This window comes from Pygocentrus nattereri, chromosome 19 (genome assembly GCF_015220715.1).
Source record: "Pygocentrus nattereri isolate fPygNat1 chromosome 19, fPygNat1.pri, whole genome shotgun sequence".
NCBI classification, from domain to species: domain Eukaryota; kingdom Metazoa; phylum Chordata; class Actinopteri; order Characiformes; family Serrasalmidae; genus Pygocentrus; species Pygocentrus nattereri.
In genome coordinates this window covers 36,736,574-36,757,767 of record NC_051229.1, presented here as the reverse complement: position 1 = coordinate 36,757,767, position 21,194 = coordinate 36,736,574, and the positions used below count along the sequence as shown (strand labels likewise).

The 21,194-nt window shown below is 41.5% G+C and overlaps 1 protein-coding gene across 2 annotated transcripts in view; it reads right to left on the bottom strand.

Annotated features, from left to right (window-relative positions):
* The window catches only part of dock10 (dedicator of cytokinesis 10), a 189,944-nt gene extending 170,257 nt beyond the window's left edge, over window positions 1-19,687 (bottom strand). For both annotated transcript variants that reach the window (XM_017691862.2, XM_017691865.2), the window contains exon 1: window positions 19,431-19,687. In XM_017691862.2, the coding sequence (XP_017547351.1) occupies window positions 19,431-19,547 (117 nt within the window). In that variant the 5' untranslated portion in view covers window positions 19,548-19,687. The remainder of the gene's footprint in view (window positions 1-19,430) is intronic.
* Between the last annotated feature and the right edge of the window lie 1,507 nt (window positions 19,688-21,194).

The following is a 21,194-nucleotide window of genomic DNA, read 5'->3' as shown; positions in this document are numbered from 1 at the left end:
AAAGTTTCTCTCTAAAGTACTGGAAAAGGTAGTCGCCGCCCATCTTCAGGACCATCTTAAATGCAACAACCTTTATGAAAAATTTCCGTCTGGTTTCTGCTCACAGCACACAAACAGCTTTGGTTAAGGTCACGAATGACCTGATGGCAGCAGACGCTGGCTCACTTTCCCTCCTCAACAAATCCCTTCCTGGATTTGTCTGCTACATTTGACACTGTTGACCATGGCATACTCCTCAACCATCTTCATCACACCATTGGTCTCATGGACACCGCCATAAACTGGTTTCAGTCTTACCTGACTGACAGAACAGAATACTTAACATGTGGAAAGGCAAGATCCCAGACACACACTGTGACCTGCGGAGTCCCCCAGGGGTCAGTCCTGGGCCCCATCCTCTTTACTATATACATGCTTCCCCTTGGCCATGTCATTAGTCACCATGGAATTTCATTCCACTGCTATGCTGATGATGTACAACTTTACCTTCAAATTGACGCAAACTCCTGTGTAGCCTCTTCATCGTCAACGCCATCATCACGACTTGCTGCCTGTCTAGAAGATATTCAGGTGTGGATGGAACACAACTTCCTCCAGTTGAGCAGTGCCAAAACAGAGGCAATCATGATTGGCACCCCACATCAGACTCAGTCAATCTCCATAACCAGCATTTCATTCTCCGGCCACAACATTCCACTCTCCTCATCAGTCTCCAATCTTTGTGTGAGGTTTGACCCTCAACTCACTTTCGAGGCCCATATAAAACACCTCTGCAAGATCTCCTTTCACCACCTCAGAAACATCGCCAAACTTCACCCCACTCTGACTATATCTGATGCTGAAAAACTGGTTCATGCTTTCATCTGCTCCAGACTCGACTACTGCAATGCACTTCTCATTGGGATTCCTGGCAAGAGTCTCCAGAGGCTACAATACATTCAGAACAGCGCTGCTAGGATCCTGATGAGAGTGCATAAATATGAACACATCACACCCATCCTCTGTTCTCTTCACTGGCTTCCCATCTCTGCCAGGATCGAATACAAGGTTTCCCTCCTCACCTCCCCCCAGAACTAAACTCTGCACCATGGGGGACCGGGCCTTCTGTTCTGCTGCTCCTCGCTTACGGAATGCTCTCCCTGACCATCTGAGGGCACCACAGTCGAGTGAGAGCTTTAAAAAAGGACTTAAAACCTTTCTCTTCAGCAGAACTTATAACCCTTGCTCTTCCTATGGAGTGTAAAGACATTTTTTATAGTAGTCCTTTGATTTCATAGAAATGCTTCTACTGTATAGCACTTTGAAATTTGCTTAAATGTAACAAAAAAATCTCTTATTTTGAAATAAAAGTCACACTGATGACATCACTTGACTACCTTTTCCTCGTTTTCTGAGGATCCATGAAGAAAAGCTCATGGTGAGTCCACTGAGTCTTTCAGTTATCAGAGATTTTCTCATTCAGCTCATGATTTCATATTAAGCTTTTAGTCGAAGTCACTGGTGTAACCGACTTTATTCTTAGATAACTGTGAAAAAACAGAATACATATAGATTAGATTACATATTTCAGTGGATATTCCATGAATGGTAATGTAGTTTGATATTCTGTAACAGCCGTTTTGTAAAATGCATTTTCATAAAAAATGTCTCTGGTGTTACCTTTATTACGTGTAACACCAGTGAGGACTGGTAACGCCAATGACACCTAGGGATAGAATGACCCGTTTAGATGCTCTGAATGTTTAGGCTAAAATATCTGCATTTTATTTATTTAAACTGCATTTTTACCCTTTAGAAATAAGCGTATGTTTCTGTAAGTTGGATTTCGGCCCACTTTCTTTTAAACATTTGTGTTTGTTTGAAGAATACTAGATATCGGCATTGTCCCACAATTCCCACATACACTCCTAGTTATAACATTGTTCAGTGTTATGAAAATCATAAGTAAGGTCCTTTGTTCTGTAGTCTCTGACATTAGGTGCGTGAGAGTCTGTTTACATCCTGTGGTTGTCAGTTACAAGAAATAATCTTGCTCTGATTCAGCACCTTCAGCGCGACGCTAGTGCTAACCGTCTAGATCAACTCGATTTCCTGCTCTGCTGCAGAAACACGTGCTCTGAGGTGTGCAGGACTGAGGGGTCTAGGGTTTCACACGCTGCATCTTACAGGCTAAGAGTAAATGTGCTCAAAGCTGAGAAAGCTAAAACTCTCCCACGGCGCTGCTACAGCAATCGGGCTATTTTGCTGTGGTTGAAAATCAGAAGTCTTAATTTCTTTGAGCATGAAGTGAAGATTTGAATATTGCATAAGCTGTCTTGAAAATACGGTACACGGCCGTGTATAAAAGTGACCAAATTCCATGATTTTGTTTTATTTTCTGAATGTAAACAAGTTAACACATCGTCCACAGAGAACTCACTTCAGTTTGTTGCTGTTAGTTTGCTGAATTTAACATATTAGAAAAAAATATAAGTGTGGAATGTGCAAAATTCATAACACTCTTTATATTTTATGTTCACGTTTTCCCAATATGTTAAACTACCAATAAATGTAAATATTTTTCTTGTTTTGAAAATCACACAGGTACAGCTAAAAGTATGGCCAAAAGTATGTGGACATTCCTTTTAATTAGTGGGCTTGACCTTTTCTCAATCCCCACTGACAAACACCAACAAGTGAACAGGTTATACTGAACAGATTAGTTATTTTCAAAGACACCACCTTTCCGACATGTCTGTCCATCACACTTTCCTCCTGCTAGAGCAGCACTAGACAACTGTAAGTGCTGCTATTGTGATGGGGAAAGTCAAGTCAAGAGGCTAGACTAGACTTCTAGGACGTCTAGGAGTAACAACAGCTCAGCAGGGGAAATCCTTACAACAAATGTTCCTATGTCTTTTGCAAAGGCTTCTGAAGCTGAAGGGTATTAACCCCTTAAAATCCTAGGTGTATTACATATTAAGGCTTATTACTCGGTAACTACAGGGACTCTAATGCAAACTGGCTGAGCTGAGCTCAGGTTATAGAAGTGTGTAATAAGACTTTGGTCCTACCAGCGGGCCCTGGCCATTTAAGGGTGTTAACAGGTGGTTTGTCCTCCTTTGCTGCAGTAACAGCCTCTACTCTTCTGGAAGGCTTTACACTAGACGTTGAAACATTGTTGTGAGGATTTGATTGAACTTTAGTGAGGTCAGGTACTGACATAGGTTGGTCAGTTCTGGATCACACCAACTCATCTCACAGGTATTGGATGGAGCTTCATCACTCCAGAGAACACAGTTCCACAGCTCCACAACTCAATGGGGGCTTTCCATCCATCTAACCATGTTTGGCACTGGGCATGGTGACCTGGCATCGCATTCTATTGGTCATAGCTTTTCTATAGCTATTATATAAGCTGGGTGACCTTAAAGTTCCTGAATTTACTAATTTGAACAGCTGTCTGGGTACTTCCAGACATCCAGTATAGTTTGCAACTTTTCCAAGACATACACGCTCATCCATGCAGCTTGCCAGCACACAGAAAGCACAACATGTTTCTGGTGGGGATAACATCTTCCCTGGGAGGGAACTATGGTCTGCATCTCTAAGGATGGGAGGAGCTGGGAAGAGATCAGAGAAACAGATATCATTGCTTTCAGAAGAAAGAGGGAGAATGGATTTATCTTTTTCTCTAGATCACAATCAGTGTAATGACTCCCCAATCTAAACCTCTGCCTCTGAATGCAGTCTAAATACGGTTAGCGCTCATCTGAAGAGCCATGCTTGTCATCAGTTTCCACTCAAACAGCACATTAATGAGGAACGCAGCCGATGCTTATAGTGGATATTCTGCATATACACATCATTTATTAACAAAACAAATTTGTTTAAACCAAGACGTGTTGTATTTATATTATGTTTGATGGAATGTAAGCATATGCATATAAGCATTTTATTTTGCTTCATGTACCTTGCACATCCTTTTAATCAGATTTTTTAAGGTACTGCATTTCGTATCTTTTAGCACTTTATTTTTATTAGTGTGATAGTATTATTGTGTCTTTTTTTTATCCCTCGTCCCACCCATAGAGTCCTATTCATTCATGTCCCCAACCAAGTCCTAACTTCTCCTTAACCTCTCCCTAACTTCTACCAAACTGTATTTTCTTCACTCTGCATTTTCTATTTTATGTTTTATTACTTTTAAAACTTAAGAAATTTGTTATTATTTTTCCTTCTATATATATCGCTGCTCTTGGGACAAAACCTCGTCTCTCCATTTTTGTCGTTTTTTCAGTTTTGGGCATAGCTTGAAAATGTCTGTTGTTCTTTAAATAGTATGGAAATTTCATGATGAATGGCCCAAAATTACTTGGAAAAAATTCTGGCTCCATTGACTTACATTTAAAGTAAACAATGTTTTTTCCTTCTCCTGTAAAGTTACCTTTTTGGAGATATGAGGTATATATATATAAATAAACCTATATATAAACCTATGTATAAACTTATAAAAATTGGTAGAAGAATCATAAGAATCATGATCTCCAAAACTTGTGATCTTCATTTTATCAAGAACTGTGCAGTTCTATTTCAAATCATTAGTCTCCCAAAGACAAAATGCACTCTTCAAGGGTTCTTTAGCAAAGACAAGTGTATACAGAACCATGAACACTTAAAGAACCATTTCCATGGTGAAAAGGTTCTTCAGATTGATGGAGAATGTGTTGTATATGGTTCTATGTAGATTTTTGAAAAGCGTTCTATATAGCTCTAAAAGGGTTCTTCTATTGTTACGATCTTGACATCGTATCAATAGCAAAACCCTTTCTGGTGCTATAGAGAACCATATATCATCCATCAATATGAAGAACCATTTCACCATGCAAAGAACCCTTTATGCATGTAAATGGTTCTTAGAGTGTTCATGGCTCTAAATAGAACCAAAAAGGGTTCTGTTAGAATCTTGATATTGTAGCAATAGCAGAACCCATTTTGGTGCTATAGAGAACCATATACAACACATCCTCCATCAATGTGAAGAACCATTTCACCATGGAAAAGAACCCTTTATGTAAGCTAATGGTTCTTGCAGTGTTCATGGCTCTAAATAGAACCAAAAAGGGTTCTGTTAGAATCTTGACCTTGTACCAATAGCAGAACCCATTTTGGTGCTATAGAGAACCATGTACAACATATCCTCCATCAATGTGAAGAATCATTTCACCATGCAAAGAACCCTTTATGCATGTTAATGGTTCTTAGAGTGTTCATGGTTCTATACAGAACCACTGTCTTTACCAAATTACTTAATTTAAAGTTACTTAAAATGTATAAAAATACCTTCTTGTAAGAAATAAAGTTTATACGGTCGTATTGATGTTGTACAATGAATCCCTGCAGATTTACTGGTCATTCTGAGCTGAATATTTGTGTAATACAGTAACAGTGAATGTCAGTACGTTGCAGATACAGAAAGATTTTGTTTCTCTTTCTTTGTGCTCATTTAATGGATGCAGATAAGGAAGCAATCCTGGTCATTTTGGGGTGCTGGAAAATTAGGGCACTCAGCTAATCGCATATCCACAGGGGTAACAAGCAAGTAACCAGCCATGCAGACACATATACACACACAAAGCCAATGTATTCCAATGTATTACCATCATGACAGCATGACAGGATGTTCGGTCAGCAATTCTGACAGTTGCCCTGGTTTAATCTGGACCCTCAAACTCCAGACACCCCCCCAACCCCCCACTCCTACAGCTATAAACAACCCAGCCCTGTTCTCTTATTCGACTAACAGAGGACAGAAAACAGAAAACTGACCCTAGACCAGCGATTAATGGGCTCATATCATGGAAAAAATCTTTTTGTGCCACTAAATAAAAGAGCTTGATGTAAAAGTGTTAAAGTGTTGATGTGTCAAAAACATTAAATCTCCAGTCCATACAGTCGATATGCGGAAGATAAGCTGAGTTAATTACTTTTGTGATGTCACAAGAAACAACTCATTTACATTTGTCCACCTATTCAGTCTACAGCAGCTTAGCCCTGCACATGCACTCTGAAGCTATAAGGTGTGTTTCAGCTCTGAAAGTTTTTCAATAGAATACAGAGCAGCCAATCAGAACAGAGCTCATTTACATATATAAGGCATGTAGGGCTAAAATGTTTTTATGTCAAAATTGAAATTTTGTAAGAGCTGCAGTTTTTTTTATTGCAGCCTATATTATCTACAATGCTGTCTTACCAAGTTTTAAATGGGGATGTTTAAGTTTGTGTTTGTAAACTGCCTACAGATGATTTAGACCATTCAGAAGCAACCAGACACCCAGACACTGTGACATCACAGCCACAGTTAACTGGTAGTCTGGTGCATAAAAGTCAGTGTTCAAGACTCGAGCCAGAAAAAGTGGATGTGCTGGTCTTCTTGGTAAAAACAAGTTGGGACCTTCATTTATAGAAAATAATCACGTTAAATATCGCAATGAGATATTTTATTCAAATCGTTCAGCCCTAAAGGCATAGCAGCAAAATGGGGTAAACATATAGAACGTTTTTAATATTCTTGTGTAAAAATTGACCGACTATTTTTGGCACAAAACCTACCGCACAAATATCACAAGTGGACCTCAGGAAGAACAAACAGCATGCAAAAAACACAGGATATGGGTTTTTAAAGGGTCTACCAGATCTTTTTCGCCTGCCTCTTTGAGATGCACCCCGGCACTGAAACAGACCCTCTCCAGGGCAGACCACCACACCTAATCTGAGACAAACATCAGACCAAGTGATGCACCAGAAATCTCAACCAAAATCAAAATATCAGGCTGAGAAACAAAAACACATGCTAGATTTTTTATTTTTTAAACTCTCTTTTTTGTTATAGAGCTCAAAGAGTATATTTATCATTTCGGCCGATATTGGAGCCCCATATTTATTAGTATTGCCAAAGATACTCCAGATAAGTGTGTGGATAATTGTGTATTGTCTTGGTTTAATATTGTTTCAATGTATTACAGACCTTTTCTTCATAACAAGCATAACAATCACTCAATGTCTCGGTAGCTAACTAGCTAAATTTTCCGTTCCACCTTAAATAGTCCAGCAGTTCTGACACGTGAAGTGTCAGAACGTAACTGCTGGAGCATTTAAGGTGGAACGGGAAAATTCAAACAAGAAGCTGGCAAATATCTGACTTCAGCTTCATAGTACTGAAGAATTAGTGGTGAGTGATAATAAATAATTGACCCCCATCTTTTTTTTGAAGGCACATGATGCCCTAAATGTAATTAAAGTCCAGCAGTGAGGAGCTGAACTTTCCCCTCCTCTGCTGTCACTGCAGACGGGCAGGGTCGCCTACAGAGCAGCGCTAGTAGCTGTTAATGAAGTAATGCTCTTTTTATTTGAAGGTCCCATTTCATAGGGCAAGATTTCAACCACTACCCCTTGTAATTCAGTTCTAAGGGGCAAGCAGACACTCAAAAACAAGGGGTAAGGGAAATATAAGAAATGGGTCTGGACCCATCTGTCACTCCTTCAGCCATAAAAGTATTTTTGTCCATTTTCACATATTTTTAGATTTCACACAGGTTCATTTACATATTTCTGAGGCTGAAATTCTGGTGCATCTCTATCAGACACTGGGCATAAACCCAGAGCAGCTGGACGTTACGAGCACTGATGAAAAGGCTCTTGAAGAGTAAATGATAGGGGTGTTATTTACACAGCGGGATCAGAGATACTGCACATTTTATCCTGGATTATCTCAGCAAAACTGCAACTGATATGAGTGGACAGATATTTAAATACAAGTTTAATATACAAGACAGTGGCGGGGGGGTGGGGGGACGGGGCATGGGGGGATGGTGTCTGAGGGCTACTGCGGAAGATGTGGGTGTCTAGTCAAGTGCACTCAGCACTGATGTTGTGACACAAATCGTAGCCTAATCTAGTTGAACTAACTCACTTCCTGACTGCTCATGAACGCCGATGCTGGGTGGCTTTTACAGCAGGTCTGCTGGTCTACTGTCAATCCAGATATATGTGTATATTTTTATTTGTAAACAGACACTGTCCCAAAGCAGCTTTACAGTAAAACGAGGCTAGCGTTGCCAGGGGCAACAAAAGAAAGTACTCAATAAGAGCATGTAGAAGAACCAATAATACAGAGTTTGTCTCTCTTTGCTGCAGTAACAGCATCTACTCTTCTGGGAAGGCTGTACACTCGATGTTGAACATTGCTTTGAGGATGTGATTGAGCATAAGTGAGGTCAGGTACTGATGTTGGATGGTCAGTTCTGGATCATAAATTATCCCAAAGGAATTTGATGGAGCTCCATCACTCCAGAGAACACAGTTCTACTGCTCCATAGGCCAATGCTACAGGGCTTTACACCCCTCTGGCCCACACTTGGCATTGGGCATGGCTCATGTGCAGCTGCTCCAGAGCGTCCCATTTTACTGGTCAATGTATGCTATGATCAAGCTGTGTCAGCAATGAGTGAACTTAAAGTAGCTGAATCCACTCATTAGAAGGGCTGTCTGGGTAATTTTGCACCTATAATGTAAAAAGAAGGAAGATCCGTTCACACTATATGTCTTTCTTTTTGTGGCTCCACCTGATACACATAACAGCACAAGCATCTAAAGACTAAACAATGCAATGCGGGAATCCTTCATCTCTCATTAACGGCAGCACAATTCACTCTATGCCATTAGATTACCTGTAATCTGTTTAGGCTCCGAACGCATTTCCTACAGAAACATCACTATAAGGTCAAAGGTTGCTTTTCTCAGTCTGTGCTTCAGTGCAAGCATGAATACAGACCACGGTGCTGCTGACTGTCTTTCTCAGGTCAACAGGACATTCTTCTGAGGAATAACATTGAGGTACAGGACAATATTCACTGCTGAAAATCAGTGGAAATGTATAAGAATTAACGCTAAATCTATGCAAATTAATGCAATAATTTCTCATTTTCATATACCAATCACACACACATGCATACACACACACACACACACGGTTTACATGTATGTAAATGCACGCTAGTGCTCTATATATATATATATATATATATATATATATATATATATATAGATCTATATAGATCTAGATCTTGATATTAGATATATATTGTCTATTTCATAACCAATGATATTCATTTTTATACTGTTATAACATTTTTTAAGAATATTTATATGGTTTCCAGTCAAGTGTCTCTAGTAAAGGACGTGAAAACAGTTGAAAGAATATAAATAGACAAATACAGCGTGAGAAGCCCTTTGGCCCCAGGTGACCCTGCTGACCCCACACTGAGTGTTGACAGGACTGCTCACGACCCTTGGGGGGGGCTGTTGGATGAAAACATCTCTCATTTAGAGAACTGACGAAACATGCAGAGATTGGTGCGGAACAGAGAGAGAGAGAGACGAAAAGAAGAAATGTGTTATTAGATTTACGGGTGCTAGACGTGAATAAAGCGGGTGGTCTAGTTGAGGTGAGTCCGTAGAAGAAGACTGCAGTGATATAGAGCGACAGAGTAAGAAAAAGATGAAGGGCTTTTCTCTGTCAGTCTTGCAGGAGCGACAAAGACAGAAATGGCTTCATTATTCCCACAGCTTTCCATCCCAACCCCCCTCCCTCACAACAAAACCCTAAAAATAACCTTAGCAGAGACCCCTGACCTCTTGCACAGACCCCCGCCTGACATACAGCCCCAAAAGCGTGGGTGTGAGGAGGAGGGCGGAGAAGCACAACATACGCCATCATGGAGGAAAATAGACAGAGGAAGGGGAGTGAAAAAGAGAAGAAGAAGGAGAAGAAGAGGATGAGGAGGAGAAGATGAAGAAGAAAAAATGAGATAAAGAAGGGGAATAAGACGATGATGATGAATAAAAAGAGAAGAAGAAAAAGAGGAAGAAGACAATTAAGATGACAAAGAGAAAGATGAAAAGATGAAAAGGAACAAGATATTAGAAAGGAAGTGGATAAAGAAGAGAGAAAAGAAGGGAAATGAGAAGAAAAACAGGAAAGAGAAGAAGAAGAAGACAATGAAGATAAAAAGAAGAACAAAAAAGAAAGCAATAAGGAGAAGAGAAGGAGATGATGACGAGGAATAAAAAGAGAAGAAGACAACGAAGATGAAAAGGAAGAAAAAGGAAGAAAAAAGAAGAGGAAGAAGACGAGAAGAAAGGGGGGAAAGAAGAAGAAAGAGGAAATGGAGGACGAAAAGGAAGAAGGAGATGAAGAAGATGTGGAAGGAGAAGCAGAAGAAGATAAAGAAAGAGGTGAAGACACAAGAACAGAAAAAAGAGGATGACAACAATTAAGATGACGATGAAGCTCATAATGAAGAAGAAGAAGAAGAAGTCGGAAAGAGGATGAAGAGCAAGAGAAAAGCAGGTATGTGATGAAGAAGAAAAGAACATAAAGGAAAGAAGGAAGAAGATGAAAACTGGATGAAAGGGAAGAAGAGGATGAGGATAGGTAGAAGATAAAGATGAAGAAGAAACAGATGAAGAGGACGAGGATGCAGAGGAAGATCGTGCAGCGTCTGAAGACCGACAGTGTGTTTCTGTAAGTAACAGTCAGTGGAACCGTCAGTTAGCGCCGCTGCGGCCTGCAGTGAGGAGACACCGAGCCGGAGTGGAAAACGAAACCGAGTGGAAGAAAACCAAAAATGACGTGACCTTTTCTTAAACGCAGATTTTTTGGAAGCAGTGGCAGACTTCCTGAGTCCTGCTCGCAGCCAAGACACACATACACTGGATCTCCAGTGGCACTCGGGCTTCGGGGTCAGAATACTCCCGCTCTCGACTGCTAGATCGGGCGCAGAGCCAGGAGGAGCCGCGGGGAGCAGGCAGCATGTGGCAGCGGGTACGCTGCCCTGTGGCCCTGACATGGAGCCAGGCAGAGCAGTGGTCCTGGGCACTGAGAGGTCAAAAGCAAGGATAGATGACAGACTCATATCCAGATGATAACTGTATCATATCCACATCCATTTACTGCTGAACATAATATCTGAAATATGAATATTAAAGCAATATTCGCTTCATTGTTTCCTTCAAGAACAGAATGTTTAGGTGATGCTGGGCTACTGTGCTAAAACATCTGCATTTTGCTGCATTTGTACGGAGCTCTGCTGCTGTGAAAATAAAAATTATGTGTGATCCCATTGCGTGGCCTCGACTTAGTAAGGCGTGGGAATGAGATTACAGCTTTCTAAGTCGTGGCCACGCATTAGGTTCTCTTTCCCATGTTTTACTAAGTCAAGGCCATGACTTAATCATCTCATTCCCATGCCTTACTAAGTCGTGGCCACACATTATTTTTATTTATACACTATTAGTAACACCCGATTAACTATGTTGGGAACCATGGCAACCACCTGGCAACCACCTGGGATACCATAGCAACCACCTAGCAACACACTAGCAACCAACCTAGCAACACCATAGCAACCACTTAAATAGGGTGCTACTAAGTCCAGTAATAACACCCTATTAACTATGTGGGGGAACCATAGCAACCATCTAGCAACACCCTAGCAACTGCTTAGGCCACGCAATCACTTTTTTCAGTTTGAAGACTTCCTCGGCCTGCAAAAAGAACTAACTAATGAATCCTTGACCAAACCAAGCCTCACCTATCAATGATGACCTAACTAAAGCTCTTTTCTGGACACATTCTGAGCAAAAACAATTAACTGGAAAAGACCATCAGCTTGGAAGAGCTGGAAGAGGTATCATGAACCAGCCATTCAGAAGCCTGAAGACCCAAACAGAAGGCAGGACATTCTGAAGAAACACTATTCATATGGCACAGGAGTTGGACTTAAATAGCACCTAATAATAATATTTATATTGTGCTTTTACATCAAAGCACCTCATGGTACTCACTCACGTTTGACAGGTTAAACATTCTCCACAAGGGGGCGCCATTAACAGACGAATGTCTTTTTCCATAGCATCACATCAGTGGCAGTGACATTGTCTTTGTTCAGTCTTACAGTGCACAAAAATGTGCTTGCAATTCAGACGTAAGTAGTTTATAGCATTTCATTGCATTTCATTACTGCTATCTTGCACAATAGTGGCAATTCGGAATGGTGCTTTTGTAACTTAGCCATTTCCTCAAAGGAAGGGTCAGATTACTATTCTTACAGCACAAAAAAAGTTCTGCAGCTGCAGCACATCCAGTCAGAGATGCAGTGTTTTCATAATAATTTACTCAGACTTCTCAAATCATCACTGTGGTTTTTAACAGCTTTATCAAACATCCCATCTTATGTCCATATCGTGCAGCCACACTACATTTAACCCACGTTCCTCATACGGCAAGGTACGGATAAAGTCTAGGTCACCTCTGTGACGGTGGTGTAAATAGAAGGAAATGAGCATAAACAAAAGAATTTATTTGATCAGATCAAATTTGCCTTCAGAAGCTGCTACTGGGGGAGGGAAATGCTCATATCTTATAGCATATCAGAAAATAAGATCTACTGGCAGCATGAACTTTAAAGCCTGGAACAGCTGTTTTAAAACAAACCATCGAGGCACTGGAGCAAGCATGTTTTGGGACTCAAGCGAAGGCCTGAGGCCCAGAAGTCTCTCCAAGATCTGTGTATCCAAACTGCCAGAAGGCACTCAAGAACGAGTAGATGCTAAAGTCCTTAAGCAAACATACATACATGTCCGTGGACCCTGGGGTCAAAAGAAACAAACACAAAGCTGCTTCAGACCTACACGGCCTGAGAAGCAGAGAGGGAGAGGGAGAGAGAGAGAGAGAGAGAGAGAGAGAGAGAGAAAGAGAGAAAGAGGGGGGGTTACTCAATCACTCCTGTGTCTCTGCATCTGAGAAAGGTGACGGACATATAGTTGACAAGGCGAAAGGAAGAGAAGTTTGATCAGGTATTGGAGGCTCAGTTTTCTTTGATACTACACTGAAACTTTCAATAACTTTCAGCACCTGTCCCAGCCAATGAGATGCTTGTTAATCAGTTACTGAGTTGAATCAGGTGAGCTTGATGATACACATTAGGGCTGGGCAATATGACTCTATACTAAATCATTATCGTGATAAATTACAGTACAATATAATTACACAATGATGTAATTTATTATGATAAATTACAATCATACATTGTCCCATTACAATACATACAATATATGCTTTTCTGAGCATATCCTCATAAATTGTAGGACATTGACCGACTGCATGTTTCATTATAAAGAGAGAAAATTTTGCCCTGTTTAATTGAATTTAGTGCAATGCAGTATGCCGTATATTATATAAATATGTTATATATTCATATATTCAATCATTGCATTAACCGTTTTTGATATTCTTTATTAAAATGTAACACTACCGGTTCTTTTTTATCGTGAAAATTTCTTGGAGTAGCGTCGGGTTGCCAGAAGTGGGAGCCTCTGTTCTGTGCCTTAGAAGACCTCTTTTGCCTCCCTAAAGAACCTTTGAATGTATGCTTCTGTTAAAAACCATCATCATAAATGAGCTGTGAGTGTGAGGAACCTTTTTAAAGTTCACATAATGCTCCTCCTCTTGTTGATCTACTTTCCTGGAGAGGAAAATGCTGCTCCCTCCTTCCCTAACACTAATACAACTGATCCAGCCAATCAGTGACTTCTGAAGGAGGTAATCAGCTGGGGCAGGTGTGGAAGATCAGGGCTGGAGCTCCATGAGGTCCCAGAACCAGGATTGTTGACCTTGACAACAATTCTTTTAGCTTCATATGATTAGGCTGCCTGATGAATTTGAATGTTCACCTTCTATGTTTTTTCAAATATCATGTATATTACTTATAATTATACATTATTTTGATGATGTTTGATCCAATGAATATTTTCATTCAGAATGCAATGAGCGTTTCATTTTGACATATATCATTTGGTATCAAGCGTTCTGATTAGAGTGGCTGAGATGGCAAAATTTCACAGCAGTTAATGACATTTTCAGCTTGAAAAGATCTTCAGATGCAATAGTTTGTCAAAGACCAGAATTGTCCAAGCTGTGGTCTTCTTTGTGGTTCTTTATGGATTTGAAAGCAGGGCAATAAACAAGCAAGACAGGAGAAATACTGATGCCTTTGGTGGTTTTGAGAGTACCTTGGACAAATGGATTCTCACCAATGGAAGCCCAGATGACCAAACTGAAGCTCCTATTTTGGACATATTAAGAAGACCATTATGTTTGGAAGACATGAAGGTAAAAGAGGATAAGGATGACCAGATAGATGGAGACAGTCAGACGAATCATGAACCAGCCATTCAGAAGCCTGAAAACCCAAAATGAAGACAGAAAACTTACATGCAGCTTGATAATCCGTTAATAATCTGACTAATAACTCAATGGGAAAAGAAGACGTCCATGTTTACACCTCAGGCAGAATAGATGAGTCTAACTGAGGTCATTCAGAATACAGTTTCTATCCGACAGAAGGAGGTGGATATTTCTGTAAATAATAACTTAAATAGAAGTATAATATCCGTGAAAATGCCTGTATCTGATTACATTCCCTATCGGAAAGGCTAACTCCATTCTGCATGTGCGTCGCGTCATAGTGACAGTTTATACCGTTCAACACAGCGGAGCAGAAACTGGTCTGCAGAGGAGACGATGTGTATGCTCTGAGCTTTAAAAGACGATGGTGGGACGGACGTCCAGCTTGTGTCTCAGAACACGGCGCCTTCTTCTTGTCCCTCTTTAATAAGTATATGTGAAATTGTGACATTTTCCTGAGTCTGACGTCATTTTAAAGCAGTTAAAAACACAAGCACTGCTCACTGCTGCTCATCTCACTCTGACTGGACTCTAATTGTCCACTAAGTGGTTCTCTACATATGCACGTAACTTTGGATCGGATTACCGGTAGTGAGCATGTAAACAGAGATTTCCACTAGACTTTTGAGTAGAGTGAGAATATAAACACCTCAGTCTTAATCTATAATCAGAATGTATTCAGTCAGACTGGAGAAAATCTTTGCATGTAAACACAGCCAGTGTTCTTTAATTATTATCAATATCCACAATATTTTAGCATGGTAACAAAATATCATCATCTCTCTAGTTATCAATATTTAGTGATCAAAATCTTACAGTCCTAGAAGGGAAAACAATGTCACTGCAATGAGAAAATATGGAGGTACAGTTATAGGCTAAGTATTGGTAAAAAGAAAAAGAAAATGAAGAAGGGGGTTTTGAGGCTGTTTACACAGCCATGATTTCCATGGAGCGCTGCATTATGGCTGCGTTAATATTCGGATCACAGCCCCAATTCACTCATAAATATTCTGGGTGGAGGGGTTACTGTTATCAGTCACACTCACGCACTGCTACTTAAATTTATGCTCTCTCACACACCAAATCGGTTCCGCGGCACATCTGCGGACGTTCTCCACTGCTGATGCAGCCGGTTAATGCTGAGAACTGTAGAACGTTCTAGATGCTCGGGGGTGCATACAGTTTGTGTTTGAATGTGATGGAGAAGGGGCGAATAGAGGGCACAGACTGGCAAACACACACTGTTACACGCTGAGGAAACAGGCAGCAGCCCAGCACATCATGTTGACAGGTCTGGCGGCATCCAGGCTTCAGGTCAGTGGGAGATCATTCAGGCTCATACAAACCACAAACACTGTCTATAAGAAAGCGGAAACTACCAATTCAGACCGGGTCAGCGAGACAGCATTTCTTCGCACTCATTTTTATTCTGAAATTATGGGCCTCTTGGCAATGCTTTGAACATGAAGACATACTTAAGAAATTGTCCATAATGTGTCGTTAGTGTTTACATTAAAGCTCTGTGCTATACAGTGAAGCCAGGACATTGACCCTCAGTGCACCATAAGCCCAAATAAACCAAAACTTAAACATATATTTTTACCCATCTTCTTTCCCCATACGCACTTAAAAAACTGCACTTTTACATGAAATAACATTACAGCAGCAGCAAGAAAGGTTCAGGGGATAATGAATTAACTCATCCACAAGGGGCTGTGCCTGTCACTTAAATAGTTTTTCTCATTGAAAGAGAGGAAACTGGCATAAACCCACACCTGCAGGGGCTCAAGTTTTCAGTCAATTTCGCTTTCGTCTTCAGAGCGTGTGAAGTAAAAGACCTGAAACACAAGCTACGTACATAAATGCAGATTAGATCTGATGCTGCTGCTGCGGTATGACTGTTTTACTGACATTAGCAGACATAAATTAGCTCACAATTTCACAGGAGCAATATTTTAGCAAGACTTAAGAAGGGCAGCAAAGCGGCAGTGCTTTTACTCCTCAGTCACATTTCATGCTCTTGTTTTGATATTAGCGGTTAATTCATACAGTTGACTGGACTTAACTGACATGTAGGAGCTGGACGCTGTATATGCACAGAAGCATGAAGCAGGATTAAATCATGAAAATTCTGAAGCTGTAACATTACATTGTTCCCCATAAGCATCTATAGTTGAATATCAAAATGAATCATTTACAGTTTGAAGTTTCTCCAGCAGTTTCTCCATCAACATGCAGGTTGCCTGAATCAAATGCAGTAACATCTATTAAAACGCCAAGCGAAGTAGTTTTCGAAAGATGTTGGATTACTGTGTGTTATATTGTTTAATATGTGATTTTTTATTAAGGATTTTCATTAAAACTCTTAACATTCAAAAAACAGAAGTAGCAGTAGAAAGAAAGTTGATCTAAGCTGCATCAGAGTGCGTATATTGTGGGGGGGGGGGGGGGGGGGGGGGGGGCATAAACAGAACCAAAAACAGTCCAAAACAAGCTACATCAGGTTTGTGAGATGTTCTTTAAACAGAGAGCATCAGCCCTCAAAATGAGTTAAATAACTTTTATATTGCAAACTTAATGGGGCCTAAAACTGGTCATATTATGTGATATTCTGTAGCACAGCATTGTATCCCATAGCCTCAAGACTCATAATTTTGGTATGCTTTTTGTGTTTCCATCCATGACTACTTTCAGTACATTTCCCAGCATGCATTACACAAAAAGTCTAACAATTCTTAGAATAATCCAAACAGGGAGATGATGAAATTCACTGATGTGGAGGCCAATAAACTGCAGCTTCCTAACAGCAACATCCACAACTCCTTCCACCTTCAAGATACATCATCAGAAGTCTTTAAACCGCAAGATCTCACTCTGAAGCTTATTATTATTGCCCAGCACTACTTTCTATTGTGTTGGCTCACCACCAAATTCCACAATACAATGCAGCCCCATGTGCTTATGAATGACTTCAGCCTCCAATACGAGAACATACCATCGTCAGCGAATAGCAAGTCAGCATGTCAAGCAGCCCAAAATGTTTTTCCCCCACCCACTGCTCACCCAGAACCTCTTACTGTTATATATGGGTAAGTCCTGTAAGTTAGCTGGGATTTTCCCTCAGACGCACAGACACTCAGCAGTGACACTCTTCTGCCAACACACCATTGAAAGCTTGATAACAAAACCTGGAATAGACCAACGTAAAGAGTGCCAGCCAATGCCACTCAACACAGAAAGAGAGAGAGCCAGCAAGCGAGCGAGAAGATCAAAGCGATGATTTAAGAGACCAAACCGCCTCGAAGCAAGAGAGAACCCTGCATTAACACTAATGACCCCAAGGTCCAGGAAGCACTTTAAAGATTACGAGTGGCCAAAAGTGGCTGAATTATAAGATGCATAAACTCTGCATTCTGTACGGATACAAGAGGGGTATTCAAATCGGTCAAGGCTGAAAACCATAAGATTAACCTGCTCACCACACAGACCAGGCCTACAAAAAGCTCTGCTATACGCTCAAAGTTGGTACACAAAGCAAACCAAGCAGACTTTATGAGGGAAAACGTGAAATGAAACATGGTGCGAAGCCTGCAACACATTGGCAGCGCTGGCAGTCGCGCTAGTGTTGCAGTCGCTGATTGCATCCACATGTTAGACATCCACTGGAAGGAAATGACTGGATATACATGGCTCCTGCACACACTGACCTCAAACTGACCAGTACGCAATGACAGGACAGTATATGTACAAATGTTTGTAGACAGCGTTTCTTCTGAAATCAAGGGTGTTGAAGGGTGCAATGACATGGAAAACCGAATTTTCCTCCCCTTTTATTCTTTTAATTCAACAGTATGTAAACATTTCAAAACCTACCATTTACTCCTCAGTCCACACAGTCCATATATGGACACTAAGCTGCACAAGCAGCACATTTTCAATTGATGATGTCACAGAAAGCAACACATTTGCATATATCCAAATTTAATTATTAATGGTCCCCGCTTGTTAGCTTTATCAATACGTTTACATTGCGAATGCAAATTGGGTGTTTTTCATAATTAAGTGATACGCATTTATGAGGCACAGCACAAGTTGTAACTTCTAACTCCTCTAGAGGGCAGCAGTGAGTAGTGTTTGTTTATTTGAGCTGCCCTTGGTGGTATTAAGCATGGACAGCTGGAAAGAAGGGTAGCTAATCAGCTAGTCTGGTCACTTTAGGCTTGTACTTTAATTAATAAGCCAAAATGGACAATTAAACTATTATTCACAATTAGTTAATATCGGGCAATAAATTGTCAGCTTGTCATCTGCCAGTTAAGCCCCGCCCATTCACACTGAAGCTATAAGAAGTGTTTCAGCAAGCAGTGCTTTTTAAATGCGGCATTTACATATTATATCAGCCTTAAAGGCACAATTACAAAAAACAGAGGTTTCTCCCTTTGCTGCAGTAACAGCCTCCACTCTACTGAGAAGGCTTTACACTAGATGTTGGAACATTGCTGTGAGGATTTGACTGAACATTAGTGAGGTCAGGTACTGATGTTGGATGGTCAGTACTCATCCCAAAGGTATGGATGGAGCTCCATCATTCCAGAGAACACAGTTCCAGTGCTCCACAGCCCAGTGCTGGGGGGATTTATACCCCTCTAGCCCACACCTGGCATTGGGCATGGTGACCTTCAGCTCATGTGTGGCTGCTCCATTCTACCAGCCAAAGCTTTTCCATGGAGGCAGTATGTGCAGGGGTGTCTGGATACTTTTGCACATGAAGTGCTATTTGTCAATGCACAGGCCTTGCAGGCTCCTAATTGCTGGCCATAACAGCAGAGCAGCAGCCCAGGCTTCAGCCAGCCGCATCAGAATAGAAAGAAAAACAATTGCGAATGAAAACTGTAGCTGGTGGCACCCCAGCCATTGATACTGAGCTCAGCTGCAGCTTTATGAAGGAATGGCTGCGAATGAATGCAGCAGTGTCGTCCCCCCCTCCCCTCCCTCTCTCTCCCTCTCTCTATGGAAGGGGGCGAATAGAACTCGAGGAAAAATGCCCAGACTGCATAGACGAAGTGTGTCGAAAATGAAGGCCAAGGTGAAGTTGAAGGCTGCAGTAGAGGTGGTCGTGGTTGTGGCGGTGGTCGTATCTTACCGTCACGGTCGAGTTCCTCACGGCGCTGGATGCTGTCTGCCGGATCTCCGCGGCGCTGCCCGGCTTCAGCAGGTTTTTGGTGAACCTCCGGCTCGATTCGGCTGCCATTTCTTTCATGCCTCAAAAGCCCCCTCAAAAATAAAAAAGGGGTCCCGTTTCCAGTCGTGCAGACAGCTGCTGTTCCAGACAGCGAGGAAAGCGCGCGCGCTCCAGCCTACTACTGCTGCTTCTGCGCTCTCGCTCTCTCTCTCTCTCTCTTCACTCACGCTCTCTCTCTCTCTCTCTCTCTCCACTCACGCTCTCGCTCTCTCTCTCTCTCTCTCTCTCTCTCTCTCTTCACTCACGCTCTCTCTCTCTCTCTCTCTCTCTCTCTCTCTCTCTTCACTCACGCTCTCTCTCTCTCTCTCTCTCTTCACTCACGCTGTCGCTCTCTCGCTCTCTCTCTCTCTCTTCACTCACGCTGTCGCTCTCTCGCTCTCTCTCTCTCTTCACTCACGCTGTCGCTCTCTCTCTCTCTCTTCACTCACGCTGTCGCTCTCTCTCTCTCTCTCTCGCTCGCTCTCTCTCTCTCTTCACTCACGCTGTCGCTCTCTCTCTCTCTCTCTCGCTCGCTCTCTCTCTCTCTTCACTCACGCTGTCGCTCTCTCTCTCTCTCTCTCGCTCGCTCTCTCTCTCTCTTCACTCACGCTGTCGCTCTCTCGCTCTCTCTCTCTTCACTCACGCTCTCTCTCTCTCTTCACTCACGCTCTCTCTTTCTCTCTCTCTCTCTCTCTCTCTCCACTCACGCTGTCGCTCTCTCTCTCTCTCTCTCTCTCTCCACTCACGCTCTCGCTCTCTCTCTCTGTCTCTCTCTCTTCACTCTCGCTCTCTCTCTCTCTCTCTCTCTCTCTCTCTCTCTCTCTCTCTCTCTCTCTCTCTCTCTCTCTCTCACCAGCTTTAACCCTACTACAGCCCCGCGCTCGAGGGCAGGGCTCTTCTCACTCAGCTGCAGCAGCAACACTTCCTCAGATAAAAGATGGTTCTTCAGTAAAAGGATTGGTTCCATTTAGAGCCATGAGTTCTATGCGGAACCATTTGCATGGACAATGTGCTGTATGTAGTTGTACCTAGCACCAAGAAGGGTTCTGCTGTTGTGACGATGTCAAGCTTGTATACAATTAGCAGAACCCTTTACAAAAAGGTTGGAACCACATCTAACACACGAACTATTTCACCATGCAAAAACCGTTTGAGCATGCAAATGGTTCTATGAACCATTGCCTTTAGTAAAAAACCCTTGAAGAACCATCTTTTTTAGTAAAGGCAATGGTTCTGCATGAAATGGTTCTGCATAAAACTAATGGTTCTAAATTAACCCATTACCTTTAGTAAAGAACTCTTGAAGAACCATCTTTTTTTAGTAAAGGCAGTGGCTCTGCATGAAATGGTTCTACAAAAACTATTGGTTCTAAATAGAACCATTACCTTTAGTAAAGAACCACTGAAGAACCACCTTTTTAGTGAAGGCAATGGTTCGGCATGAAATGGTTCTACAAAAACTAATGGTTCTAAATAGAACCATTGCCTTTAGCAAAGAACCCTTGAAGAACCACCTTTTCAGAGAAGGCAATGGTTCTGCATGATATGTTTCTACATAAATCTAAAGGTTCTAAATAGAACCAATGCCTTTAGTAAAAAACCCTTAAAGAACCTTTTTAGTGAAGGCAATGCATGAAATGGTTCTACGTAACACTAATGGTTACAAACAGAACCACTGCCTTTACT